The following is a 26,797-nucleotide window of genomic DNA, read 5'->3' as shown; positions in this document are numbered from 1 at the left end:
CCGGGCGTGAGGGCAGGAAGTGTTCAGGACCACAGGACACGCAGACTGGGGCTGGGGGAGAGGGCTGAGCTGGAGACAGACCTGGGGACCCTTTAGGAAAGGCCTGGTGCCAGTGGGCGTGGAGGGGAGGAGCCTGGATCAGGATCAGGGACTGTCCAGGGTTAGGAGGAGAAGAGAGAAGCTGGAAAAGACCCGGGCACAGGTGGGAGGAGGAAGGAGGTGCGGGAAGAGGTGCGAGGAGGCGCGGGAAGAGGTGCGAGGAGGCAGGAGGTGTGGGAAGAGGTGGGAGGAGGGAGGAGGTGCAAGAAGAGGTGGAGGAGGGCCCTGTGGCTACCAAGGGTCATCCCTATTGATGGCTTCTGCCCTTTGTCCCTCCCCAGAGGGGCAATCCCGTACTGAAGTTCGTGCGAAACGTGCCCTGGGAATTTGGCGACGTAATCCCCGACTATGTGCTGGGCCAGAGCACCTGTGCTCTGTTCCTCAGGTGAGCTCTGCGGCGCCACCCCAGCCTTCAGGAAGGGCACCCCACTGGCCTTGGAGGGTCATGTCTGGGTGTTCTGTCTGTCAATGTTCTGGACTGTTCTATGAGAAATCTCTGGGCATGGTCCTGCAGGTTCTGGGCCTTGGTGGGACCCTGTGTTGGAGGCAGGGGGTCTTGGCCTGGAGGTGCCCAGTGCAACAAGAGCTGGGGCCCGAACTCCTGGGTCTCAGGAAGGAGGGGCTGGGGGCCGGACTCCTGGGTCGGAGGGAGGAGGGGCTGGGGGCCGGACTCCGGGGGATCTGAGGGAGGAGGGGCTGGGGCCTAGACTCTTGGGTCTGAGGCAGGAGGGGCTGAGGGCCTGGACTCCTGGGTCTCAGGGAGGAAGGGCTGGGGGGCCTGGACTCCTGGGGTCTCAGGGAGGAGGGACTGGGGGCCTGGACTCCTGGGTCTAAGGGCGGAGGGGCTGGGGCCAGATTCCTGGGTCTAAGGGAGGAAGGGCTAGGCCCAGACTCCTGGATCTGACGGAGGAGGGACTGGGTCACTCATGTCCCAGACATCCTTGACTGGAGTTGATGAGAGGCAGGATTTCTCCCATCTCTACCCTAGTTAAACAACTTTCCCCTCCAACCTAGGGGCCCCTCTGCAGACAGGGCCAGACAGAGGAAGTGAAACCTCTGAGTTCCTGTGCTCCCTGAAGGCTGTGAGAGCTGCAGACTGCTGGGCAGAGCCAGTCCTAGTTCCCTTGGTCATGAAGCCCTCACCGTAGCCCTCCGAGGCTAGAGCAGATGGGCTGGCAGTGGGCCCTGCTTCCCACCGCGAGCCAGGCAGTGTCCCCGTGCCCACACTCTCTAGGGCCCCTGGCACCTGTTCTCCCCCTGAAGCCCAAGTCTCTTCCCCTCTTCATGAAGAAGCCAGGGGTCTGGTCTTCTGGGTAACCACAGCCATGTGGCCCTGGCTGCCAATCCCTGCGGAGCATCTTCTTGGAAGAGTGACCTGGGGCAAGTGACTTACCCTCTGTGGGCCTCACGACCCTCTGTTCCCCGTGCTGTACTCTGAGCCCTTAGTATTCCAGTGAGAGGGAAAAGGGCTTTGGGGTTCTCGAAGAGACTGAGACCTCTCAACTCCCGCACCCTGCCCCCACCAGCCTCCGCTACCACAACCTGCACCCAGACTATATCCATGGGCGGCTGCAGAGCCTGGGGAAGAACTTCGCCTTGCGGGTCCTGCTCGTCCAGGTGGATGTGGTAAGCAGGGGTCGCTCCCTAGCCAGCCTCACTGGGCTTCGAGGTTGTGCAGTGGGCTGTTGAATCCCTTCCAAGAGGAAATGCAGCTAAAACCTCAGCGAGGAACGTTTTTCACATCTGAGATGACATGGGTCACCAAGACACTATGTTGGCAAGGAGAGGGGAGGACAGAATAATCTATTTCCTCTTTCCCCACATCCCCTTCAGTTAGTCCCAGATCTCTGCCACCTAAATATCTCTTCTCTTTGTTTTTTGTTTGTTTGAGACGGAGTTTCGCTCTTGTTGCCCAGGCTGGAGTGCAATGACTCGATCTTGGCTCACTGCAACTTTCGCCTCCAGGGTTCAAGCGATTCTCCTGCCTCAGCCTTCTGAGTAGCTGGGATTATAGGCATGCACCACCACGCCCGGCTAATTTTTGTATTTTTAGTAGAGACTGGTTTTCACCATGTTGGCCAGGCTGGTCTTGAACTCCTGACCTCAGGTGATCCACCCACCTCAGCTTCCCAAAGGCTGGGATTACAGGCATGAGCCACCGCTCCTGGCCATATCTCTCTCTTTTATTTTTTTAAGACGAGTCTCCTCTGTCGCCCAGACTGGAGTGCAATGGCCAGATCTTGGCCCACTGCAACCTCTGCATCCTGGGTTCAAACGATTCTCCTGCCTCAGTCTCTCGAGCAACTGGGATGACACCATGCCTGGCTAATTTTTATTTATTTATTTATTTATTTATTTATTTATTTATTTATTTATTGTTTTGAGACAGAGTCTCGCTCTTTCACCCAGACTGGAGTGTAGTGGTACAATCTTGGCTCACTGCAACCTCCACCCCCTGGGTTCAGGTGATTCTCCTGACTCAGCCTCCCGAGTAGCTGGGATTACAGGCGCGTACCACTATGACCGGCTAATTTTTTGTATTTTTAGTAGAGACGGGGTTTCACCATGTTGGTCAGGCTGGTCTTGAACTTCTGATCTCAGGTGATCCCAGAGTGCTGGGATTACAGGCGTGAGCCACCCCCACCGGGTGATTTTTTTTAAATTTTTAGAGACAGGGTCTTGCTATGTTACCCAGTCTGGTCTTGAACTCCTGGCCTCAAGCAATCCTCTTCCACTGGGTCGGGTGCAGTGGCTCATGCCTGTAATCCTAGCTCTTTGAGAGGCTGAGGCAGGAGGATCACTTGAGGCCAAGAGTTCGAGACTAGTCTGGGCAACATAGTGAAGACCCCATCTCTACAAAATACAAAAAATATGGTGGTGTGCACCTATAGTCCCAGCTACTCGGGAGGCTGAGGCAGGAGAATTGCTTGAACCCGGGAGGTGGAGGTTGCAATGAGCCAAGATCATGTCACTGCACTCCAGCCTGGGCAACAGAGCGAGACTCCATCTGAAAAAAAAAAAAAAAGATCATAAAACTCCCATGGCTCCTAAGCACCCTAGGAGAAAGTTCTGCTCCCTTCCATGACCTATGGGGCCCTGTGTGACCTCCAACCTCTACCCAGTTCTCCAGGCCCGTCTCTAAGATTCCGTGCTCCTCATGGAATTTCACATCCTCTCTCCCATAGGGAGTGAATTATAATTCCTCAAGCCCTGTTTCCCCTCCCATCCTTTGCCCATGCTATTCTCTATGTCTGGAATTCCCTTTTCTGGTCTCCTTTTCATCCTTTCCTCCTCCTCATCCTCCTTTGGGTCTCAGCTCAAATGTCCCCTCCTCCAAGAAGCCCTCCCTGATCCCCCAGGCAGGCTCAGTCCCTCCTCTGGCTCCCACATCGCAGCCCTGGCCACTCCAGATCATCTATGTCTGGGGACAGGTCTGTCCTGCTCATCAGACGGTGAGCCCTGAGAGGGCAGAGTCAGGGCTGTCTCAGCCACTGCTGGGTCCTAGCACTGCTTAGCACAGGCCAGGCACCCAGTAGGAGCTTAGAGAATGACAATTGGGTAAGAGGCTCTTGGCATCCTGAGCTACTGTGTTTTCAGGCTTTAATTCTTTTTTTGTTCTTTTTTTTTTTTTTTTTTTTTTTTTTGAGGCAGAGTCTCGCTCTCTCGCCCAGGTTGGAGTGCAGTGGCGCGATCTTGGCTCACTGCAACCTCTGCCTCCCGGGTTCAAGCAGTTCTCCCGCCTCAGCTTCCCTAGTAGCTGGGATTACAGTCACCTGCCACCACACCTGGCTAATTTTTGTAATTCCTGGCTTCTAGGTTTCTAATTCTGATTTTCTCCTCCAGAAAGATCCCCAGCAGGCCCTCAAGGAGCTGGCTAAGATGTGTATCCTGGCCGACTGCACACTGATCCTCGCCTGGAGGTGAGATGAGGGCTTCCCTGCCTCATTCAGGCTCTACCTGGGATTGGTCCCTGTTCCCCCATCCCACCCTGCCCAGCCCTTCCCTTCTTCCTGTGTGGGCCTGGTGCAGGCACTGCCTCTCTCTGGCCTTCAGTTTCCTCATGTGTAAAACAAGGTCTTCATTTTTTTTTGGATACAGATCCTCACTCTGTCCCCTAGGCTGAAGTGCAGTGGCACGATCTCGGCTCTGCCTTGGGGGTTCAAGCAATTCTCCTGCCTCAGCCTCCCAAGTAGCTGGGATTACAGGTGTGCACCACCACACCCAGCTATTTTTTTTGTATTTTTAGTAGAGACGGGGTTTTGCCATGTTGGCCAGGCTGGTCTTGAAATCCTGACCTCAGGTGATCCTCCCGCCTCACCCTCCCAAAGTTCTGGGATTACAGGCGTGAGCCACTGTGCCCGGCTGGAAGCTGAACATTTCATGAGGTCGGCTTCTTGCTGCAGTGGGAAAATAAGCAGTGTTTCTGGTTTTCCTGCTGTCAAACCCAGTACAAACACTTGTGTGCTGACTTCCCTTCCAAAATAGCTAACATTTCTTCAGCAGTGCCAGGCGCGGCTTTTGGCACTTACAGAGCATTCCAGAGTATTCTCTGATCTTCAAAGTCATACCATCCTCCCCACTTTATTATTAATTTTTTGAGACAGGGTCTTGCTCTGTTGCTGAGGCTGGAGTGCAGTGGTGCTATCACAGGTTACTGAAGCCTCAACTTACCAGGCTCAGGCAGTCCTCCTGCCTCAGCCTCCCGAGCAGCTGAGACTAAAGGCACGCGCCACCACCCCTGGCTAATTTTTAATTTTTTGTGGAGACAACACCTTGCTATGTTGTCCCGGCTGGTCTCGAACTCCTGAGCTCAAGTGATCCTCCTGCCTCAGCCTCCCAAAGTGCTGGGATTACAAGCATGAGCCACTATGCCTGACCACCCCACTTTACAGTGAGGAAACTGAGGCCCAGAGAGCAAACCACTGGCCCAGGGTTACCCAGGCAGAAGTGGGGTCGGGCTCCCAAAAGCTGGCCCGTAGCCAGAAAAGATATCAAGATGCGCCCAGCAGTGGTTACTACCAGGTTGTATTTGGCAGGGGGATGGGCTGGAATTTTGATTTTTAGCATCGACAATTTTTTTTTTTTTTTGAGAGAGTCTTGCTGTGTCGCCCAGGCTGGAGCGCAGTGGCGCGATCTCGGCTCACTGCAAGCTCCACCTCCCGGGTTCACGCCATTCTCATGCCTCAGCCTCTTGAAGAGCTGGGACTACAGGCGCCTACCACCATGCCCGGCTAATTTTTTGTACTTTTAGTAGAGACGGGGTTTCACCATGTTAGCCGGGATGGTCTCGATCTCCTGACCTCGTGATCTGCTCACCTCGGCCTCCCAAAGTGTTGGAATTACAGGCGTGAGCCACCGCGCCCGGCCTTTTTTTTTTTTTTTTGAGATGGAGTTTCACTGTTGTTGCCCAAGCGGGAGTGTAATGGCGTGATCTTGGCTCACTGCAACCTCTGCCTCTCGGGTTCAGGCGATTCTCCTGCCTCAGCCTCCTGAGTAGCTGGGACTACAGGCACGCGCCACCAAGCCCAGCTACTTTTTTGTATTTTTAGTAGAAACGGGGTTTCACCATGTTGGCCAGGCTGGTCTCGAACTCCTGACCTCAGATGATCCGCCCACCTCATCATCCCAAAGTGCTGGGATTACAGGCGTGAGCCACTACGCCCGGCCTAGTATTGGCAATTCTTACGACTGACCATAATGAAGCAAATCTACAATCTGATACCTCACCTCTCGGCTGCCCTGTATCCTGTTATCCCAGCCCCGAGGAAGCTGGGCGGTACCTGGAGACCTACAAGGCCTATGAGCAGAAACCAGCGGACCTCCTGATGGAGAAGCTAGAGCAGGACTTCGTCTCCCGGGTGAGGCCACCTCACCTCCCATCCCTGCCTGGGCCTCCCCGCAGCTCCTGGGTGGTTGAGCTTCAGTTCCAATCTTAAAGCACTGTCCATTCATCCCTGGGCCTCGTCTTCCCTGGCCCATCCCACTGAAACTGCAGCTAGAGGGGTTTTCCTGAGCACAAATCTGCTGCTACCCTCCCCAGCTCAAAACCCTCCCATGGCTCCCCAGTACCCTGAGGGAAAGCCCAGGCTTCTCACCAGGCTCCAAAAGGACCCGTCAGGCTCAGAAGCCCCGTGGCCCCCACTTCACTTCTCCCAGGCCTAGCTTGCTTCTCCAAGCACTTGCCCCTTCTGTTCCCTGTGCCCAATTACCTGCCTAATTCTGGTTTTTTTTTTTTTTTTTTTTGAGATGGAGTCTCACTCTGTTGCCCAGGCTGGAGTGCAATGGCATGATCTCAGCTCACTGCAACCTCTGCCTCCCGGGTTCAAGTGATTCTCCTGCCTGAGCCTCCCGAGTAGCTGGGACTACAGGTGCCCGCAACCATGCCTGTTTAATTTTTGTATTTTTTAGTAAAGATGGGGTTTCACTATGTTGGCCAGGCTGGTCTCGAACTCCTGGCCTCAGGTGATCCTCCCACCTTGGCCTCCCAAAGTGCTGGGATTATTAGGCATGAGCCACGACGCCCAGCCTCAGATGACTTTTTAATCAGTTGGGAAAAAAAGCGTTTATTGAGTGCTTCCTGCATGCCAGGCAGTCTGGGGACACAGCTGTGACCCAGCCCCACCCTCCTAGGCTCAGTCTTGCTGGCCTTTCTTCTTCCGACACACTCCTGCCTCCATCCTTTCCAGGTGACTGAATGTCTGACCACCGTGAAGTCAGTCAACAAAACGGACAGTCAGACCCTCCTGACCACGTTTGGAGTAAGGAATGGCTCCCCTGCCCCATAGGCATTTCTGTCCCCTTGCCTTTTTTAGAAAGCCTGTCACCCATTCCCTTCCATCTCCCTGCCCACCCCTTGGCCCGTCCTGCCTTCCCACAGGCCCTCACCTCCCCTGGGGAATATCTGAGGCCCCTCCTCAGCTGGGACAGGGGAGGCTTTTGTGCTTAACTGCCCTGACCCCTCCCTTTCACCTTTCAGTCTCTGGAACAGCTCATCGCTGCATCGAGAGAAGATCTGGCCTTATGCCCAGGCCTGGGCCCTCAGAAGGTAAGAGCTCTGGAAAAGAACCCAAGGAGTTGGGGGAAGGAGGGAGCCCCAAATAAACACAACCTGAGACCCCAAAGTTTTAAGGTGAAAAAAGAACCAAAGACCAGACACAATGGCTTCCGCCTATAATCCCAACACTTTGGGAGGCCAAGGCGGGAGGACTGCTTAAGGCCAGAAGTTGGAGACCAGCCTGGGCAAGTGGACACCTTGCTTTTACTAAAAATAAAAAAAACTAGCTGGGCATGGTGGTGTGAGCTTGCTACATGCCTGTAGTCTCAGCTACTGGGGAGACTGAGGTGGGAGGATCGCTTGAGTCCAGGAGGTTGAGGCTGCAGTGAGCTATAAGCGTATTACTACGCTCCAGCCTGGGTGACAAAGCAATCCTGTCTCAAAGCAGAAGCAATCCAATGAAGAAGAATGAAACTAGATAGCTATCTCTCGCCATATACAAAAATCAAGTCAAAATGGACTACAGACTTAAATCTAAGACCTCAATGCATGAAACTTCTACAAGAAAACATTGAGAAGCTCTCCAGGACATTGAACTGGGCAGAGATTTCTTGAGTATGCCCTATAAGCATAGGAAACTAAAGCAAAATGCACAAATGGGATCACATCAAGTTAAAAAGCTTCTAAGCCAGGTGCGGTGGCTTGGGCCTATAATCCCAGCACTTCGGGAGGCTGAGGCGGCTGGATCACCTGAGGTCAGGAGTTTGGGACCAGCCTGGCCAACATGGAGACACCCCATCTTTACTAAAAATACAAAAAAGTAGCCAGGTATGGTGGCACATGCTTGTAATTCCAGCTACTCGGAAGGCTAAGGCAGGACAATCATCTGAACCTGGGAGGTGGAGGTTGCAGTGAGCCAAGATAGCACCCTTGCACTCCAGCCTGGGCAACAAGAGTGAAACTCTGTCTCAAAAATTGAAAAAAAAAAAAGAATAAAAAGCTTCTGCACAGCAAAGGAAACATTCCACAAAGTGAAGAGACAACACACAGAATGGGAGAAAATATTTGCAAACTAACCATCTGACAAGGAATCAATAACTAGAAGATAAGAATTCTAACAACTCTATAAGATAAAATATAATAATCCAATCAAAAAGTGGGCAAAATATTTGAATTAACATTTCTCAAAAGACATACAAATGGCAAGCAGGCATATGAAAAGGTGCTCAACATCATTGATCATCAGAAAAATGCAAATCAAAACTACAATGAGGCTGGGTGCAGTGGCTCATGCCTGTAATCCCAGCACTTTGAGAGGCCGAGGCAGGCAGATCACTTGAGGCCAGGAGTTCAAGATCAGCCTGGCCAACATGGCGAAACCCCATCTCTACTAAAAATACAAAAAATAGCTGGATGTGGTGGTGCATGCTTGTACTCCCAGCTACTTGGGTGGCTAAGGCAGGAGAATCTCTTGAACCCGGGAGACGGAGGTTGCAGTGAGCTGAGATCACACCACTGCACTCCAGCCTGGGCAACAGAAGCGCAACTCCGTCTCAAAAAAAACCAAAAATAGGCCAGGCATGGTGGCTCACGCCTGTAATCCCAACACCTTGGGAGGCTGAGGCGGGCGGATCATGAGGTCAGGAGATTGAGACCATCATGGCTAACATGGTGAAACCCCGTCTCTACTAAAAATACAAAAAAAAATTAGCTGGGTGTGGTTGTGGGCACCTGTAGTCCCAGCTACTAGGGAGGCTGAGGCAGGAGAATGGCATGAACCTGGGAGGCAGAGCTTGCAGTGAGCCGAGATCATACCACTGCACTCCAGCGTGGGCAAGAGTGAGACTCCATCTCAAAAAAGAAAACCAAAAACCAAAAATAAACTATAATGAGATACTATCTCAGCTCCATTAAAATGGCTTATTATTATTATTTTTTTTTGAGATGGAGTCTCGCTCTGTTGCCCAGGCTGGAGTGCAATGGCATGATCTCGGCTCACTGTAACCTCCGTCTCCTGGGTTCAAGCGATTCTTCTGCCTCAGCTTCCTGAGTAGATGGGATTACAGGCACTTGCTACCATGCCCAGCTAGTTGTTGTATTTTTAGTAGAGATGGGGTTTCCCCAGGTTGGTCAGGCTGGTCTCGAACTCCTGACCTCTGGTGATCCACCCACCTCGGCCTCCCAAAGTGCTGGGATTACAGGCGTGAGCCACGGCACCCGGCCTTAAAATGGCTTTTATCCAAAGGACAGGCAATAACAAATGGTGGCGAGGATGTGAAGAGAAGGGAACCCTCATATACTTTTGGTGGGAATGTAAATTAGTACAACCATTATGGAAAACAGTTTGGAGGCTCCTCTAAAAACTGAAAGTTGAGGTTCCACATGATCCAGCAATCCCACTACTGGGTATATCCCCAAAGAAAGGAAATCAGTGTATGGAACAGGTATCTGCACTCCTGTTTGTTGCAGCACAGTTCACATTGCCAAGATTTAGAACCAACCTGTGTCCATCAGCAGATAACCAGGCAAAGAAAATGTGGTACTTATACACAATGGAGTACTCTTCAGCCATAAAAAAGAATGAGATCCTGGCTGGGCGCAGTGGCTCACACCTCTAATCCCAGCACTTTGGGAGGCCCGAGGCGGGCAGATCGCTTGAGGCCAGGAGTTCGAGACCAGCCTGGCCAACATGGTGAAACTTCATCTCTACTAAAAATAAAAAAATGAGCTGGGTGTGGTGGCGCGTGCCTGTAATCTCAACTACTTGGGAGGCTGAGGCAGGAGAATCGCTTGAATCCGGGAGGCGGACGTTGCAGTGAGCCGAGATTGTGCCGTTGCACTCCAGCCTGGGCAACAGAGCGAGACCCTTTTCCAAAAAAAAAACAACATGAGATCCTGTCAATTACAACATAATGAACTGGGGATTATTAAGTGAAATAAGCCAGGCACAGAAAGACAAACATCACATGTTCTTACTTATTTGTGTATCTAAAAATCAAAACAATTGAACTCATGGAGATAGAGTAGATGGATGGTTCCTGGAGGCTGGGGAGGGTAGTTAGGGGCTGGCAGGGAGATGGGGAAGGTTAATGGGTACCACACACACACACACAAAATAAAAGAGAAAGAATAAGTAAGACATACTCTGATAACACAACCAGGTGACTATAGTCAATAATAATAGTACACTTTAAAATAACTTGGCCGGGTGCGGTGGCTTACACCTGTTATCCTAGCACTTTGGGAGGTCAAGGCAGGCGGATCATGAGGTCATGAGTTCGAGACCAGCCTGGCAAATATGGTGAAACCCCGTCTCTACTAAAAATACAAAAATTAGCCGGGCGTGGTGGCGGGCACCTGTAGGCCCAGCTACTCGGGAGGCTGAGGCAGGAGAATCGCTGGAACCCAGGAGGCGGAGGTTGCAGTGAGCCAAGATCACACCACTGCACTCCAGCGTGGGTGACACCACGAGACTGTCTCAAAAAAATAATAATAACTTAGCCAGGCGCGGTGGCTCACACCTATAATCCCAGCACTGGGAGGCCAAGGCAGGCGGATCAGGAGGTCAGGAGATCGAGACCATCCTGGCTAACATGGTGAAACCCCATCTCTACTAAAAAAATAAAAAAATACAAAAAATTAGCTGGGCAGGGGCCTGTAGTCCCAGCTACTCGGGAGGCTGAGGCAGGAGAATGGCGTGAACCCAGGAGGCGGAGCATGCAGTGAGCCGAGATTGTGCCACTGCACTCCAGCCTGGGCGACAGAGCGAGACTCCGTCTCAAAAAAAAAAAATTAATAATAATAATAATAACTTAAAAAGATTGTAACTGGATTGTTTGTAACTCAATGGATAAATGCTCAAGGGTATAGGGGAAAATAAAGAACCAAAATCCTACTCTAGATTTATCCAGGAAACAGCTCCTTTAATGACTGGTTCCGCATTTTTTTCTCCCTCCCATCCAGGCCCGGAGGCTGTTTGATGTCCTGCACGAGCCCTTCTTGAAAGTACCCTGATGACCCCAGCTGCCAAGGAGACCCCCGGTGTAATAATAAAGCGTCCTCCCAGGCCAGGCTCCTGCTGGCTGCGCTGGTGCAGTCTCTGGGGAGGGGTTCTGGGGGTGTCACCTTCTGGTGGCCCAGGTGGGCACCTTCAGCTTTCTTTAGTTCCTCAGTTTCCCGGTGGCAGACTACACAGGCTGCTGCTGCTGCTTCTTCCACTTCTTGTCCCGGCCTGTGGGAGCCTCCTCCCCAGACTCTGAATTCAGTGGTGGCCCTGGCATCTCCTCTTGGGGCACTGTCTCTGGCATCCGGCTTTCCTGACTCTGCTTCTTCCTCTTCTTGGTGGATCCCGGAGTTGCCCTGGCCTCAGGCTGTCCCTCCCCTGGCAGTTGAGGCTCTAGTGGCAGAATCAGCTCTGTCATTGTGTGACCTCTCTCTTTCTTCTTCTTCTTCTTCTTCTTGGTGGATGTGGGAGCTGCCTGAGGCTCAAGGTCATCCGGCCGCTCAGGCTCCACCACCTCTGTCTCTGGCTCCACTGTGGCATTTTGCTGTTTTTCTTTCTTCATCTTCTTTTTGGGAGCTGCCAGAGCTGCCTGGGCCTGAGGCTCCACTCCTTCTGGCTGTTGAGGCGCCATTGTCCCCTCTGGGAAATCCAGGGGCTTCATCTCTGGCTCCACTGGCTCCATCGCCTCCGTCCCTGGCTCCATCATTGCAATCTGTCCCTTTTCTTTTTTCCTCTTCTTTGTAGGGGGCAGAGGGATGGCTTTCTCCAGTGGCTCCACCTTGACCTGTGGCTGAGACTCAACTGTCACCCCCTCCTCTGGCTCCATCTCTTCCGTCCCCTTTTGCCTCTTTCTCTTTTTGGTCAGGGACAGGACTGTGTCTTCTAGAGGTTCAGTGTTAATCTGTTCCTGCTTCACTGTCTTGTCTTCTGGCTCGAAGGTTTCTGTCCCTTTGGGCTTCTTCCTCTTCTTGGTGGTGGACGGGAACAGCACTCCCAGAGGCTCCAGTGTCTCCACTGTGGGCTCTGTCCCCACAGGCCCTGCCACCTCTGGTTCTTTCAGCTGCTGATTTTTTTTCTTCTTCTTCTTCCGCACATCCATTTCTGGGGACCCCAAAGCCATGTCCACCTCCAAGGCCCCGTGCCCATTCACTGCCTCCTGAGTGACTGGGGCCTCTGTCACCTGCATCTCCTTTTTCTTCTTCCCTGAGGTGAGCAGGTTGGGGGCCAAGGCTGACCTAGGCCCTGTGACTGGTGGGTTGCCCCCAAAGGCACAGAACCGAGGCCTCAGGCCAGGAGGGATCTGTGGTGGGGGACTTGCTGGGATGGGCTGCAGAGGGCTCCCTGACAGGGATTGCTGGGGACCCTCAAGGATCCTTAGGGTGCCCTGGGGGGCTGAGGCACAGGTGAGTCCACCTCCCGCCTCCGTTGAGGGGGCCAGCAGGGTCGCTTCTCCAGCCTGGGGACAGCTGCTGAGGACTCGATAGCGGTGCCGCTTGCCTGCCAACTTGCCCTTGACGATCTGGGAGCCAGAGAGAGGCACATGCCGCCCATTGAAGCTACAGAGAGAAACGGAGGGCAGAGGCTTAAGTGGAACAGGAGAGGAAAGGTTTTTTTTTTTTTTTTTTTTTTTTTTTTTTTTTTTTTTTTTTTTGAGACAGAGTCTTGCTCTGTTGCCTAGGCTGGAGTGCAGTGGCACGATCTTGGCTCACTGCAACCTCCACCTCCTGGGTTCAAGTGATTCTCCTGCCTCAGCCTCTCAAGTAGCTGGATTACAGGCACCTGCCACCACGCCCGGCTAATTTTTGTATTTTTAGTAGAGACAGTTTCACCATGTTGGCCAGGCTGGTCTTGAACTCCTGACCTCAAGTGATCTGCCTGCCTCGGCCTCCAAAAGTGATGGGATTACAGGCACGAGTCACTGCGCCTGGCTGGCCTCTGGTTTTTAATAAAACATGACTAGAGTGACTCCATCTTAAAGTGAGTAGCTAAGCACTTACAAGGTTCATGCTTACGGCCTGAAAATAACCACATCCCAGGCTGACCACCAATTATAATTACAGAATATTTATGGCCATACAGGACATGTTCCACGAAGCCTGCAGAATGTCCAAATGTCCTAAGAATGCAGCCCCCATTACGTAAATATAACATAAATGAGCAAGCTTAGGTTGCAGGATTAATGGTCGTGGATAACACCAGTAGCCCCTACCTTTAGTGAGCTTATCTGCACACTCCAAGTTTAACTATAATTCCTTACAGTTTCTTATAAGTAGAGATACTAACAAAGGACTGTGGGTTTCTCCTCCTGCTCTCTGAGGATACTCTACTCTGTAAAGGAGTAGTTTCCAATAAACTTGCTTCTTTCACTGTGCTCTGTGACTCACCTCGAATTCTTTCCTGTGACAAATTCAAGAAACCGCTCTTGGGGTCTGGACCGGGACCCTCTTTTCCGTCAACAAGACCACTCACCATTCTGGGGCAAAGTCTGCAGGGGCCTGAATAAGCCACAGCTCCGTATCTGGACCCGTCAGCGCCTCCAAGGAGAAACGAGGGGACTCTGAGGCTGGGGGCTTCGCGGTGAAGTTGGGGGGACAAGAGAACCGAGCAGCATCTGCAGCAGAAGGGGAAATGGGGTCGACTGACACCTCCTTGCCGGTCCAATCTTGCAGGGCGCGCCTATCGGTCCATTGGTCTTAACCTCGTGAGCACTCCAGTCCCCTCAACCTGGTTTCTCCTTTCTGCCCACCTGTTTCCCAGGGGCGACCTCAATTTCACCGATCCAACCCCTGGGGGTGCCTTGCTTTCCACGGGTAGCCCCCCACAAGATAACCCTCTCTCCGTTCGAATTCCCGTTCGCCCACTGGGAATGCACGCTCTTCGCAAGTCCTGCTTCCAAGTACGCCTCCTTTTCCGCCAGAACCCTCTCGGGCGCCCCTTTCTCCTTCCACCAGCGCACCCTCCGCACCCCGTCAACCCGCACGCTCACCGCCGGCCTGGGGCTCCTCCATCCCGGGACCCACACCACAGGCAACCCGGTAGCCCGGGCTGCTCGCACCAGGTTGCAGACCACGTGGATCCAAAGGGGTAGGGCCTCATCCGGGAGCGCCCAACTGGTGCGGGAGCGCGGGGGTAGGCATCGCTCGGCTCCCGTTCTGCAGGAAAAACGGGGGGAAATTTCAACGTGTGCAGAGCAGAAGACCGAGGAAGAAGTCTTTTTCCGAAAAATGTATTGCCGAAAGCCGCTGATTCGCTGTTTTGCTGGAGTCAGAGGCCCGTCAGGTCCCAATGGGTCGCCCCCATCGTCTGTCCAATATGGTTTGTTGCAACGCCTCCTTAAAGGGGCGGCCACACTGCTCTTCCTAAGCCTTAAAGAGACAGGACGGTCGATTGGTCTGAAATTCTTAAAGAGACAGGTAAGAATCCTAGTTAGCAGGGCTGTGCTTTCTGTGTTAAATGCCTTCTGGGGAGGCCCAGATGCCTCGGAAGTTCAGAACTTGACTGGGAGAAGCGGGAAAATGGAGAAATAGGGGCAATCCGTCCGGAGGGCGTGAAGTTCCAGCCAGGGGCGGGGCTTCTGGACTCCGGGGGAGCGGGAAACATAGTGGGAGGAACTTGTGGTTCTCGAGGGCGGAGCCTCGGACCCAGGAGCCCCACACGCGTGGAGTGGTGCTGGGCACGGTGTGGGACTTGTAGATGCCCTCAGGGGTTTAGTCTCATGCGTGGGAAACCCCGATGACTTTAAGGAAGGGACCTGATCGGCGACTCCTCCCTGCCCTAGGGCGCGTGTAAACAGCGGCACGTGGACGCAGATTTGGGGGACGCACCCACTTCCCTTCCCACTGGGGCTGCCCCGCGTTGGGCGGCGGTTGGAGCCGCGGGACGGTGGCTAGACAGGGTGACCCGACTGCATTCCTGGCCGGTGTGTCAGCCCCACTTCCCGCCCCCTCTGCCAAGATTTAGGATCCTACTCCAGAATTGGGGCACCCCTTCTCCCCAGGTGGGAGAGGCTTTCCAGAGCGGAGGGAGGGTCAAGGGGAAGGGGAAATGTTTCCCCTATCCGGGATCTCCAGACGGTTTCCTTCGCGTGGGCGAGAGAGACACCGGGGTGCAGCGCCTGCGGGCTCCAGGACTACAATTCCCAGAGGACCCGAGGCAAAGAGTCGCCCGAGGTCGGTCGCGGAGGCTGCTGGGGATTGTAGTCCAAACTAAGATTTTTGAACTCTTGCTGGGACATCCTTTAAAGATCCAACCCGCACTTTTTATAGACGGGGAGATTCGGGCTCAGAGACCCTGGGGGATACTGATCAGGAAAGGGGAAACTGCGTCTGAAGGGGTGGGGCAAGGGCTCAGGAGTCAGTCTCCAGCCACAGCGAGGCAGGCGTCTCGGCTCTTCTGTATCTCTCTGGCCAGATCGCTCTCGGCTTCTGGGCCTCGCCCTTCCTGTCTTTGAAATGGACTCTGGGTGAATCCCAATGGGATCGTCTCGGGCTACGTCCTATCCCTCCGGGACTACAAGTCCCAAGGTGCTCAAGGCGACCTCGGCTCCCCCTCCCCTCCGGGACCCGCCTCCCTCCAACCCAAGTCACGTCGTCTAACCTGTTCCCAGCTCCTGCCCCGCCCCGTACTCCGCTCCCCGCTCCCCGAAGCCGGAGCCCGAGCCGGAGGAAGCCCTTCGGTGCCAGGATCTGCCCGGATCCGTGAGTTTCACCCTCCTGGGGACCAGAGGCCCTGAAAAAGCCCAACACCCGGGTCCCTGGGAGGATTGGGAGGGGACTCGGACGCCAGGTCCCAGGGCGGAATTTGGGGCGCGCCGACACCTGGATCCTTAGACGGAAACTCCGATGCCTGTTTTACTGGAGGAAAGGAAAGCGGGTTCGGATGCCTGAATTCTTGGAATGGAGGGATTCGACCCCTTCATCCCGGGGAGACGTTGGAGCTGGAATTCCTGAGTCCCTCGAACTGGGGGGCTCTAGGAAGCCGAGTCTTTGGGTAGTATAGGGGTTCAAATCCCCGAGTCTTGGTCAGAAATGAGAGGCTCAGACTGGTGGGGCTCAGGGTGGAATGGGTGACCACCCTGCCACCCTCAAGCTGCTGTCTCGACCAATCTTCTAGGTCTCTGAGCAGAATTAAGGGTGGGGCAGGGATAGTGGAGCCTGGGTTCCTGAAGTGGAGCAGGACAGGTACCCGGGGTCCCTCCGGAGGCTGTGTCCTGGCTCTCCCCCGACTTTTCGGCTCGGGGATGGGGGCGGGGGAGGAGAGAAAACACCGAGGCAGATCTCCAACCTCCTCTGTGCCGCTGAGCGAACCCAACATGTCATTAACCTGGGCGTCAGACCTGCCTAACCAGAGAAGGGACATCCGCCGTAGGGCACCCCCTGGCGGAGGTGGGCTCCCCTATTGCCTTATGGGGTGGGAAACAGCTGGGTTTGCAGAGGTAGTTCTAGAACCCAGGGCAGAATTCCGGAAAGCGGCTATTGGATTCTGGAAGGTTTGCATAGCCGGGCATTTAACCATTACACGGAGAGGAAGGGGTAAACTGAGGCTTGGAGCTCACACAGGCAGTAGAGTTTGTGGGGTCAGGATTCTGCCTCCTCCTTCTTCTTCAGCTCTCTGGGGGACGGGATTCCATCCGCCCCCGCCAGATTTTCTGACTAACCTTCTGCCTCAGGGCTCCTTGCCCTGACCCTGAGGTGAGAAATGTCACCTCCACGCCCATCTGTCTGACCTGAGGTATTGTGGGAGATAAGGGAGGGACAGAGGCTAATTCTGGAGGTGTCTGTCTGTCCTTGAGGCTGGGGGAGGGCAGGACCAGGCACCTCCCTCTGTCTATCTCCCCGTTCACTCCACCCCCATGCGTCCTAAGAAGGGGGATTAAAAACAGAATGGGGGAGGCGGGCATCTGATGAGAGAGGGGTGTTTCCCAATGTCTGGCTTGAAGGGCATTTGATGATAGCCTGAAATGAAATTAAAAATAATAACCGTGGCTGCCAAGACAGGGCTCTGGGTGTGCCAAGCTCAGAGCTGGTAGGTAGGTAGGTAGGAAAGCTCGCATTGTCTAGAGGAGTCTTGGATGACTGAGAGGTCTCCCTTTGAATAAGGTTTGCTGACCCCAGGGAAGGACTCCTCATTACGAGTGGAGAAACGCAGGCTGGAGAATGGATATTGCCCACACCCTGGGCTTTTGCCAGCTTCTGTCTGGAATCTTCCAGGGCTCTCCCAGCTCCCCCGTCCCTAAGTGACTGAGGGTGATCACTGGCCAGACTCAGGAATGTACAGGGGAAATTTAGGACTCTGAAAGGCAAGGGCTAAGGAAATTGAGACCTTGGGTGTCAAAACTCAGGGCTTGTATGATCTCACAAACAGTTGAAAGGGCCCTTTTAGGGGAAAAAAATTACATTGAGTCTTGACCCCTCGCTCTGTTGCCAGACCCTGTGTTATTATAATGAACAGCCAAGGACATCTGGTAATTATGAATCCTGTATGTGTGAACTTTATTTCGCGCACTGCACTGTTCTAATCACGGCTTATAAATTATGTCACTCAATCCTCATACCCCTTTGAGGTGAAGGTATTAATTCTTCCCATGGTCCACATGAGAAAACAGGCACAGAGAAGCTAAATAACAAGCCCAAGTAGAGGCTTAGAGCAAGAAAGGCCCTAGCCCATTCCATAGACGTCCACAAAGTAGGAAACCGAGTCCCAGAGACAGTGGAGCCTCTGCCAGATTCAGTGTGACCCGACAGGGCTGTAGGAGTCCAGCCTGGGTGTTCCCGGCTCAGTCTGGCTCTCTGACCCGGTTCCTACTGAAGATGACTCCTCCAGGAAGTCCACAGGATCCTTAGCCCTAAAGAACCTGGCTGGGGTGCAGAGGAGGCCAGGGAAGGAGAGCCAGGGGTGGAGCGGAGAGAGGATCCCAGGGGAGAGTACCTGCGGCTGGACCAGAGCCCGCGGGAGAGCTCGGAGCTAGAGCTGGAGGGGAGCACATGGGAGAGGACTCGGAGGCGGAGGTCAGGGGCAGAGGCCTGGGAACAGACCCACGGCCCGCGCCACCCCCGCGCCCCGCCCTTGTACCCCGCCCGGCCCCGCTCCCTTGCCGCGGGATGTGCAGCACCTGCCCGGGCCCGCTGCGCATTCCCCGGGCCTGAGCTCAGGCGCAAGTCCGCCCTCCTGGCGGGGGTCCGGGCGTGACCGCCCCCTGGTGGCTCCGACGTCCCCACCGCCTGTCCCTGCGACAGCCCCACACCCAGGGTTGGCATTTCCTTAGAGCCAGAGAATGTCAGCATGGAATCTGAGAATCTTGGAAATTTGGGGATCATGGCGCCGTGGCTCACGCCTGTAATCCCAATACTTTGGGAGATCGAGCCGGGGGAGGATCCCATGAGGCTAGGAGTTCGAGACCAGCCTAAGCACAGGCGCAAGAGAGACTAAATCTCTACCAAAAGAAAAAAAAAAAAGAGTCACTTACAGCTGGCACTGGAGGCTGCACAGACTTGCTCATTTATCTATTTTAACAGTTAACAAAGTATTGTTTGTATATCTCTGAAATTATAAATGCCCGAGTTTTGATTCCTGTAGTCTCTTCTTCCTAAGGCCTCAATTCTCAGAGCCCTGAATTCCTGCACCTTCTGACCAGGTGGATTCTTACAATAGTCCTATGAGGTGAATTTTTATCCCCATTTTAGAGATTAGGAAACTGAGGTACTGTGGTCAGGGTTGGACGGTGGTGCTGCCAGATTTGATGATTTGATTTTTTTTTTTTTTAAAGAAATGGGATCTCACTGTGTTGGCCAGGTTGGTCTTGAACTCCTGGCCTCAAGTGATCCTCCCACCTCGGCCTCCCAAAGTGCAAGGATTACAGGTGGAAGCTACCATGCCCGGCCCTCAGATTTGAATTTTTGAAGTCTGACTTCTTACTCGTGCTTTTACCAGCCCCACTATACCATCCATCTAGACTTCCAGAGTAGTGCAATCCTGGGTTAGGTAGAATGTGGTACAGAAAGACTCAGAATTATGGGTTGACAAATTGGAGAAATCTAGAATGTTCCAAAGATAGAATCTTAGACTCAGAACTTTCCAACAATAGGCTCTTTAGCTGAGGGGTTTAGGTTCTGTAGAACTTTAGTTACAGTCCTAAGATCCTTACAGTTTCAAAGTCTAGGGCTCATAGAGATTAAAGAGGCCTTTCAGAATAGCTGGTTTGGCCAGGTGTGGTGGCTCATGCCTGTAATCTCATACTTTGGGAGGCCGAGGCGGGAGGATTGCTTGAGCCCAGGAGTTCAAAACCAGCCTGAGCAACAAAGTGAGACCTCTGTCTCTACAAATTTTTTTTTTTGGAGGCGGGGACAGAGTCTCGCTCTGTCTCCGAGGCTGGAGTGCAGTGGCGCGAGCTCGGCTCACTGCAAGCTCCGCCTCCCTGGTTCCCGCCATTCTCCTGTCTCAGCCTCCCGAGTAGCTGGGACTACAGGCGCCCGCCACAGCGCCCAGCTAATTTTCTTTTGTACTTTTTAGTGGAGACAGGGTTTCACCGTGTTAGCCAGGATGGTCTCGATCTCCTGACCTCGTGATCTGCCCACCTCGGCCTCCCAAAGTGTACAAAATTTTTTAAAAAAATTAGCTGGGTGTGGTGGCGCGACCCTATACCTATAGTGTCAGCTACTCAGGAGTCTGAGGTGGGAGGACCACTTGAGCCGGGAGGTCGAGAGGCTGCAGAGAGTCACAACTGCAGCCTGGGTTACAGAGCGAGACCCTATCTCAAAAAAAGAAAAGAAAAAAAAAGGTGATTTGCTTTCTTCTTTGACTGTTGGGGAGACTGAGGCCCAGGGAGTGGAGAGGACTCAACGCCCAAGGTCACACACTCCCTGTTCATCCAAATGAGCTGCCAGCCTGAACAGGTTCTGTTCCTTCGACTTCCCAGACAGAGGCGGGTATCAGCATGCCCCAGCCTGCCCTGCTGCCTATACCGCCAGAGCTAAGTGGTCGATGCAGCAGGGAGGTGGCAGAGATGGTGGGTGTGGTGGCTAGCATGGGGATAGGGATGGTGCTGGCCTGACCGGTTCCTAGTGGCCTAGCTCCCTCACACTGGGCCAGTGACCACAGCTGCCCCTCCACCCCTGGCCACCTCCCTGTTCCTCTTGCTAACAATTGGTCAGTGAAAGCCAGACCTCCACTGAATGGGGACCCTAGGGAAAGGAAGCTGAGCAGTCGCTTCCCTCTGGGACCCCTCTAATCTGCTGGAGATGACCCAGAATAAGTTAGATGCGAGTGTGAAACCCATTACTACTGACTTCTTGCAGGGTAACCTTGGACATATGTTTCTGAGCCACGCTTTCTTGCCTGCTAGGGTGGTTTTGACCATCGAATGAAGCTTTCAGTGCACGGCATTTCTCACCACTCTAGAAGGGAGTGGCCCCTCAATTAATTTTTTTTTTTTTTAAATAGAGCCTCGCTCTGTCACCCAAGCTGCAGTGCAGTGACACAATCTATGCTCACTGCAACCTGTGCCTCCCAGGTTCAAGTGAGCCTTGTGCGTCAGCCTCCTGAGTAGCTGGGATTACAGGCACATGCCACCATGCCCAGCTAACTTTTGTATTTTTTTGTAGAGACGGGGTTTCACCATATTGGCCAGGCTGGTCTCGAACTCCTGGCTTCAAGCGATCCATCCACCTCGGCCTCCCAAAGTGCTCGGGTTACAGGAGTGAACCACCGTGCCTGGCTGGTTATTGTTGTTGTTGTTTTAAACATACTTATTTATATATTTATTTATTTATTTATTTTAAGACGGAGTCTCACACTGTCGCCCAGGCTGGAGTGCAGTGGCGCGATCTCCGTTCAATTCAAGCTTCACCTCCCCGGTTCACGCCGTTCGCATGCCTCAGCCTCCCCAGTAGCTGGGACTACAGGCGTCAGTCACCACGCCCAGCTAATTTTTTGTATTTTTAGTAGAGACGGGGTTTCACCGTGTTAGCCAGGATGGTCTGGCTCTCCTGACCTCGTGATCCGCCCGCCTTGGCCTCCCAAAGTGCTGGGATTACAGGCGTGAGCCACGCGCCCTGTGGTTATTGTTTTTACTACATTTACTACATTATACCCCAAGCAGTAGGCATAGGTTCTAGTACACAGCAGACAGCAGAATTATTAAAAAACAAAAACAAGGCCGGGCGCGGTGGCTCACGCTTGTAATCCCAGCACTTTGGGAGGCCGAGGCGGATGGATCACGAGGTCAGGAGATCGAGACCATCCTGGCTAACACGGTAAAACCCCGTCTCTACTAAAAATACAAAAATTTAGCCAGGCATGGTGGCAGGCGCCTGTAGTCCCAGTTACTCGGGAGGCTGAGACAGGAGAATGGCGTGAACCCGGGAGGCGGAGCTTGCAGTGAGCCAAGATCGCGCCACTGCACTCCAGCCTGAGCGAAAATGCGAGACTCCGTCTCAAAAACAAACAAACAAACAAACAAAAACAGGATCTAGCACAGTGCGTCCTGGTCCCTAATAAACATTCAGTAATTCATAGATATTCCATCCTATGTTTACCGGCACACTGTAGGTGATCAATAGATAATTGTTCAAGGAGTGATTCAGGTCTTCTTAGGACTGAGATAAAGAGATGGACACGGCCGGGCGCGGAGACTCACTCCTGTAATCCCAGAACTACAAAAATTAGCCGGGCATAATGGCGCGCGCTTGTAGTCCCAGCTAGGCAGATTTGCTTGAACCCGGGAGGCGGAGGTTGCAGTGAGCCAAGATCGCGTCATTGCACTCCAGCCTGGGCGACAGAGCCAGACTCCGTCTCACACACACAAAAAAAAGAAAGAGAAAGTGAATTCCGGAGGCTTTAGACTGGGTTTGGACTTCTCTGTGGCGCATGGACTTGGCTTTGGAGGAGTTGGCATTTCCCAGCTGGGGAGGTGAAAGGGTAAAGGGCTTCCAGGGGAAGGAACTGAGTTGAGGCGTTGTCCCGCTCCTGACGGCGTCTGACTCCCTGAGGGAGGGGTCTAGAGGGGCGGGGTCTTAGACGGCTCCCTCCCTCTCCACCATGCAGGCGCCCGCTCCGGCCGGCACCATGGACAGCGAGGCATTCCAGAGCGCGCGGGACTTTCTGGACATGAACTTCCAGTGTAAGCTGGAGTAAGGGGCGGGGCTGGCGAGGCGGGGCCCTCGGCAGCGGGCGGGGGGTGCTGAGGCCGGCCCCTGCCAGGAGGCCGGGTCCTTACCTCCACTCCTGCCTCCCCAGCGCTGGCCATGAAACACATGGATCTGAAGCAGATGGAGCTGGACACGGCGGCGGCCAAGGTGGATGAACTGACCAAGCAGCTGGAGTCGCTGTGGTCAGACTCTCCTGCGCCTCCTGGCCCGCAGGCCGGACCCCCTTCTAGGGTAAGCCTGGTTCCCACCTTGATCTCCAAAGCCAGCCTCTCGCCACAGTCCAGACCAGAGCCCTGAATTTCAGGCAAGATTGCCCCATCTAGTTATGCAGGTTGTGGGCTCTTCAAAGGAACTTGAAAAAATGGGACCAGGCCAGGCGCGATGGCTCAGACCTGGAATCCCAGCACTTTGGAAGGCGAGGCGAGAGAATTGCTTGAGCCTAAGAGTTTGAGACCAGCCTCTACAAATGATTTTTTAAAAATCTGGCTGGGCATGGTGGCTCACGCCTGTAATCTCAACACTTTCAGAGGCAGGCGGATCACTTGAGGTCAGGAGTTTAAGACCAGCCTGGCTAACATGGTGAAACCCTGTCTCTACTAAAAATACAAAAGTTAGCCAGGTGTGGTGGTGCATACCTGTAATCCCAGCTACTTGGGAGGCTGAGGTGGGAGGATCACACTAAGCCAAGGAGGTTGAGGCTGCAATGAGCCGAGATAGAAAAGAAAGAAAGAAAAGAAAGAAAGAAAGAAAGATAGAAAGAAAGAAAGAAGGAAGGAAGGAAGGAAGGAAGGAAGGAAGGAAGGAAGGAAAGAAAGAGAAAGAAAGAAGGAAAGAGAAGGCAAGCAAGCAGGGAGGGAGGGAGGGAGGGAAGGAGAGAGAGAGAGGAAGGAGAGAGAAAGAGAGGAAAGAAAGACAGAAAGAAAGAAAGAGAAAGAGAGAGAAAGAAAGAAAGAAAAAGAAAAGAAGGGACCAGTGGAAGTGGACATCTAATGGGACCCTCGGAAGGAAAGAGGCGTTTACCTAAGCGGCATAAAGGTGACATAGAGTAATGGGCTAGCCACAGTCCTGATTCAGGGCTGTCTCCCCACCACTCCTCACCTGGGCTCTCTGTGCCTGAATTTCCATGGCCGGTCGGCCTCCTCTGGGTTGACCTCCAGTGATCTCTCTTGACACCCCCGCACGCACACCAACCCTTCCACTAATGTCTCCTTTGATCCATCCCTCAATGCCCTGGCCTCCCCACAGCCGCCCCGGTACAGCTCCAGCTCGATCCCTGAGCCCTTCAGCAGCCGAGGGTCCCCCCGGAAGGCAGCCACCGACGGCGCAGACACCCCGTTCGGACGATCAGAGAGTGCCCCAACCCTGCACCCCTACAGCCCGCTGTCCCCCAAGGGCCGGCCGTCGTCGCCACGCACCCCGCTCTACCTGCAGCCGGACGCCTACGGCAGCCTGGACCGCGCGACCTCGCCCCGGCCCCGCGCCTTCGATGGCGCAGGCAGCTCCCTCGGCCGTGCGCCCTCCCCGCGGCCCGGGCCAGGCCCGCTCCGCCAGCAGGGTCCCCCCACGCCTTTCGACTTCCTGGGCCGCGCAGGCTCCCCCCGCGGCAGCCCCCTGGCGGAGGGGCCCCAGGCCTTCTTCCCCGAGCGCGGGCCGTCACCGCGCCCCCCTGCCACAGCCTACGACGCGCCGGCGTCCGCCTTCGGGAGCTCCCTGCTAGGCTCGGGCGGTAGCGCCTTTGCCCCGCCTCTGCGTGCGCAAGGTGAACCCTGGGGCCCCTCGCGGGGTCAAAGCGGGCGGGATCCGGGGCTCGCCACCCCTCCCGTCTCATCCTCACTGGAAACTTCTCCCCAGACGACCTGACGCTGCGCCGGCGGCCCCCAAAAGCCTGGAACGAGTCTGACCTGGACGTGGCGTACGAGAAGAAGCCTTCGCAGACAGCGAGCTATGAACGTAAGTGGTGGAGGCCCGGGGAATGCACGACCCGGAGGAGAGGCAGCCCCACAGACCCTAACGATTCCCGCCCCGCAGGCCTGGACGTCTTCGCGAGGCCTGCCTCGCCGAGCCTTCAGCTGTTGCCTTGGAGGGAGAGCAGCCTGGATGGACTGGGGGGCACCGGCAAGGTGAGGAGGCGACGCCTGGGGAGGAGAGGCTGGGGAAGGTCGAGGAGGGGGGTCGGGGAGCGGGGTCAAGGCCATTCTCCCCCTCGGGGCTGCGATCTGGGTCTCCGTGCCCTTTCCCACGCTCTCTCTTCACTGCGCTGGGTTTCTGCCCCTTCCTCACCCTTTCTTCTCCCTCACTCCCAGGGCTTCCCTCACCACCTCTCCCTTCTCGTCTTTTGTCTTTACCTCCCCTCCACCTTCCCTCTCTCACCCGATCCCCTTCTCCCTTCCCTCTTCCCCAGGACAACCTCACCAGCGCCACCCTGCCGCGCAATTACAAGGTCTCTCCTCTGGCCGGCGACCGGCGTTCAGAAGCCGGCAGCTACCGGCGCTCGCTGGGCTCCGCGGGGCCGTCAGGCACTTTGCCTCGCAGCTGGCAGCCCGTCAGCCGCATCCCCATGCCCCCCTCCAGCCCCCAGCCCCGCGGGGCCCCGCGCCAGCGTCCCATCCCCCTCAGCATGATCTTCAAGCTGCAGAACGCCTTCTGGGAGCACGGGGCCAGCCGCGCCATGCTCCCTGGGTCCCCCCTCTTCACCCGAGCACCCCCGCCCAAGCTGCAGCCCCAACCACAACCACAGCCCCAGCCACAACCACAACCACAGCCCCAGCTGCCCCCACAGCCCCAGCCCCAACCCCAAACCCCTACCCCAGCCCCTCAGCCTCCCCAACAGACATGGCCCCCTGTGAACGAAGGTGAGTCAGCAATGAGGGCCCTAGAGGACTGGGTGAAGGGAGGACAAATGGCAAGGGGACCAGACCAGCTCTGGGGAGGTGGGGAGATCATAGCCAAATGCCTCTTTACAAGCACTGTCCCTGCAGAGAGCTAGGCCAGGTGAGTTTGGGAATTTGGGTAGGAGCCAGGGATAGCTCAAAGGTTAAGTGTGGACCCTGAAGCCAGACTGCCCGGTTCCACACTATGTGACCTTGGGCAAGTCACTTAACCTCACTGGGCCTCAATTTTCTTGAGTGTAAAAGGGAAATAATGGGCTGGGCACAGTGGCTCATGCCTGTAATCCCAGCACTTTGGTGGGCTAATGCAGATAGGATTGCTTGAGCTCTGGAGTTCAAGACCAGCCTGGGCAACATAGTGAAACTAAAATAGCCTTTACTAAAAATAAAAGTACAAAAAATCTGCCGAGCATGGTAGTGGGCGCCTGTAGTACTAGCTACTCAGGATGCTGAGGTGGGAGGATCGTTTGAGCTTGGGAGACCTAGGCTGCAGTGAGCTGTGATAGCGCCACTGCACTCCAGCCTGGGTGACAGAGTGAGACCCAGTCTCAAATAAATAGTTACCATATTAGTTATAGTAATTTATTAATATTTTGAGGTGTGAGATCAGTGAGTGAAGCAGATGGGCTTGAGTCTCTCTTCACTGCTGACCTGCTGTGTGACTGAGGATAAATTACTTGTCTGAAACTCTGTTTCCCGTCTGTGAAGAGAGATTAATAATATCTACCCTATAGAATTGTGACAGGGAGTCAATGAAATAATGCGTATGTGTGTGTGTGTTTTGGGGTTTATTTATTTATTTATTTTTGAGACAGACTTTCACTCTTTTTTTTTTTGAGACAGAGTCTCGCTCTTTCTCCCAGGTTGGAGTGCAGTGGCGTTTGCTCACTGCAAGCTCAGCCTCCCAGGTTCACACCATTCTCCTGCCTCAGCCTCCCAAGTAGCTGGGACTACAGGCGCGCACCACCACCCCCAGCTAATTTTTGTATTTTTAGTAGAGACGGGGTTTCATCATGTTAGCCAGGATGGTCTCGATCTCCTGACCTCGTGATCTGCCCGCCTCGGCCTCCCAAAGTGCTGGGATTACAGGCGTGAGCCACCATGCCCAGCCAAGACGGAGTTTCACTCTTCTTGCCCAGGCTGGAATGCAGTGGTGAGGTTTCAGCTCACTGCATCCTACACCTCCCAGGTTCAAGCGATTCTCCTACCTCAGCTTCCCAAGTAGCTGGGATTACAGGCATGCACCACCACACCCAACTAATTTTTAGTATTTTTAGTAGAGATGAGGTTTTGCCATGTTGGCCAGGCTGGTCTCGAATCCCTGACCTCAGGTGATCCACCCACCTCAGCCTCCCAAAGTGCTGGGATTACAGGCACGAGCCACCATGCCCAGCTGCATGTGTGTGTGTGTATATTATTTATATGTATATACATACTATATAAAAATATATATACATTATATTTATAATGTGTGTGTGTGTGTGTGTGTGTGTATATATATATGTAGAGAGAGAGAGAGATGAAATCTCACTCTTTTGCCCAGGCTGGAGTGCAGTGGTGCAGTGGTGCAATCTCGGCTCACTGCAACCTCTGCCTCCTGGGTTCAAGTGATTCCTGTGCCTCAGCCTCCTGAGTAGCTGGGATTACAGGCATGTGCCACCACGCCCAG

At 54.1% G+C, this 26,797-nt stretch overlaps 3 protein-coding genes across 12 annotated transcripts in view; 2 read left to right on the top strand and 1 right to left on the bottom strand.

Moving 5' to 3' along the window:
* Positions 1-11,168, top strand: part of ERCC1 (ERCC excision repair 1, endonuclease non-catalytic subunit) — a 41,375-nt gene extending 30,207 nt beyond the window's left edge. For 5 of the 9 annotated variants that reach the window (XM_063719575.1, XM_054540706.1, XM_024236424.2 and 2 more), the window contains 6 exons: positions 381-484; positions 1,626-1,725; positions 3,943-4,019; positions 5,858-5,957; positions 6,786-6,857; positions 7,076-7,288. In XM_063719575.1, coding sequence (XP_063575645.1) covers positions 381-484; positions 1,626-1,725; positions 3,943-4,019; positions 5,858-5,957; positions 6,786-6,857; positions 7,076-7,273 — 651 coding nt within the window. In that variant the 3' untranslated portion in view covers positions 7,274-7,288. Of the gene's footprint in view, positions 1-380; positions 485-1,625; positions 1,726-3,942; positions 4,020-5,857; positions 5,958-6,785; positions 6,858-7,075; positions 7,289-11,056 lie in introns of those variants that run through there. The other 4 variants (XM_054540709.1, XM_054540708.1, XM_054540710.1 and 1 more) reach the window with 3 other exon arrangements.
* POLR1G (RNA polymerase I subunit G) lies at positions 10,992-14,415 on the bottom strand. The gene is made up of 3 exons (XM_002829409.5): positions 14,083-14,415; positions 13,566-13,707; positions 10,992-12,652 (listed from the first exon to the last, which is right to left on the bottom strand). The coding sequence occupies exons 1-3, from the start codon at positions 14,102-14,104 to the stop codon at positions 11,281-11,283; spliced, it is 1,536 nt and encodes a 511-aa protein (XP_002829455.2). The 5' UTR covers positions 14,105-14,415; the 3' UTR covers positions 10,992-11,280.
* PPP1R13L (protein phosphatase 1 regulatory subunit 13 like) overlaps positions 14,321-26,797 on the top strand; it is a 26,161-nt gene continuing 13,684 nt past the window's right edge. Inside the window, exons 1-7 of one of the 2 annotated variants that reach the window (XM_024236418.3) lie at positions 14,321-14,509; positions 22,137-22,212; positions 22,329-22,471; positions 23,486-23,999; positions 24,092-24,190; positions 24,269-24,360; positions 24,642-25,092. In XM_024236418.3, the coding sequence (XP_024092186.3) occupies positions 14,321-14,509; positions 22,137-22,212; positions 22,329-22,471; positions 23,486-23,999; positions 24,092-24,190; positions 24,269-24,360; positions 24,642-25,092 (1,564 nt within the window). Of the gene's footprint in view, positions 14,510-15,175; positions 15,794-22,136; positions 22,213-22,328; positions 22,472-23,485; positions 24,000-24,091; positions 24,191-24,268; positions 24,361-24,641; positions 25,093-26,797 lie in introns of those variants that run through there. The other variant, XM_024236420.3, reaches the window with a different exon arrangement.

This window comes from Pongo abelii, chromosome 20, assembly GCF_028885655.2.
Source record: "Pongo abelii isolate AG06213 chromosome 20, NHGRI_mPonAbe1-v2.0_pri, whole genome shotgun sequence".
Classification (NCBI taxonomy): Eukaryota; Metazoa; Chordata; class Mammalia; order Primates; family Hominidae; genus Pongo; species Pongo abelii.
Note: the sequence above shows the minus strand (reverse complement) of the source record. Positions and strands in the feature narration are given on the sequence as shown.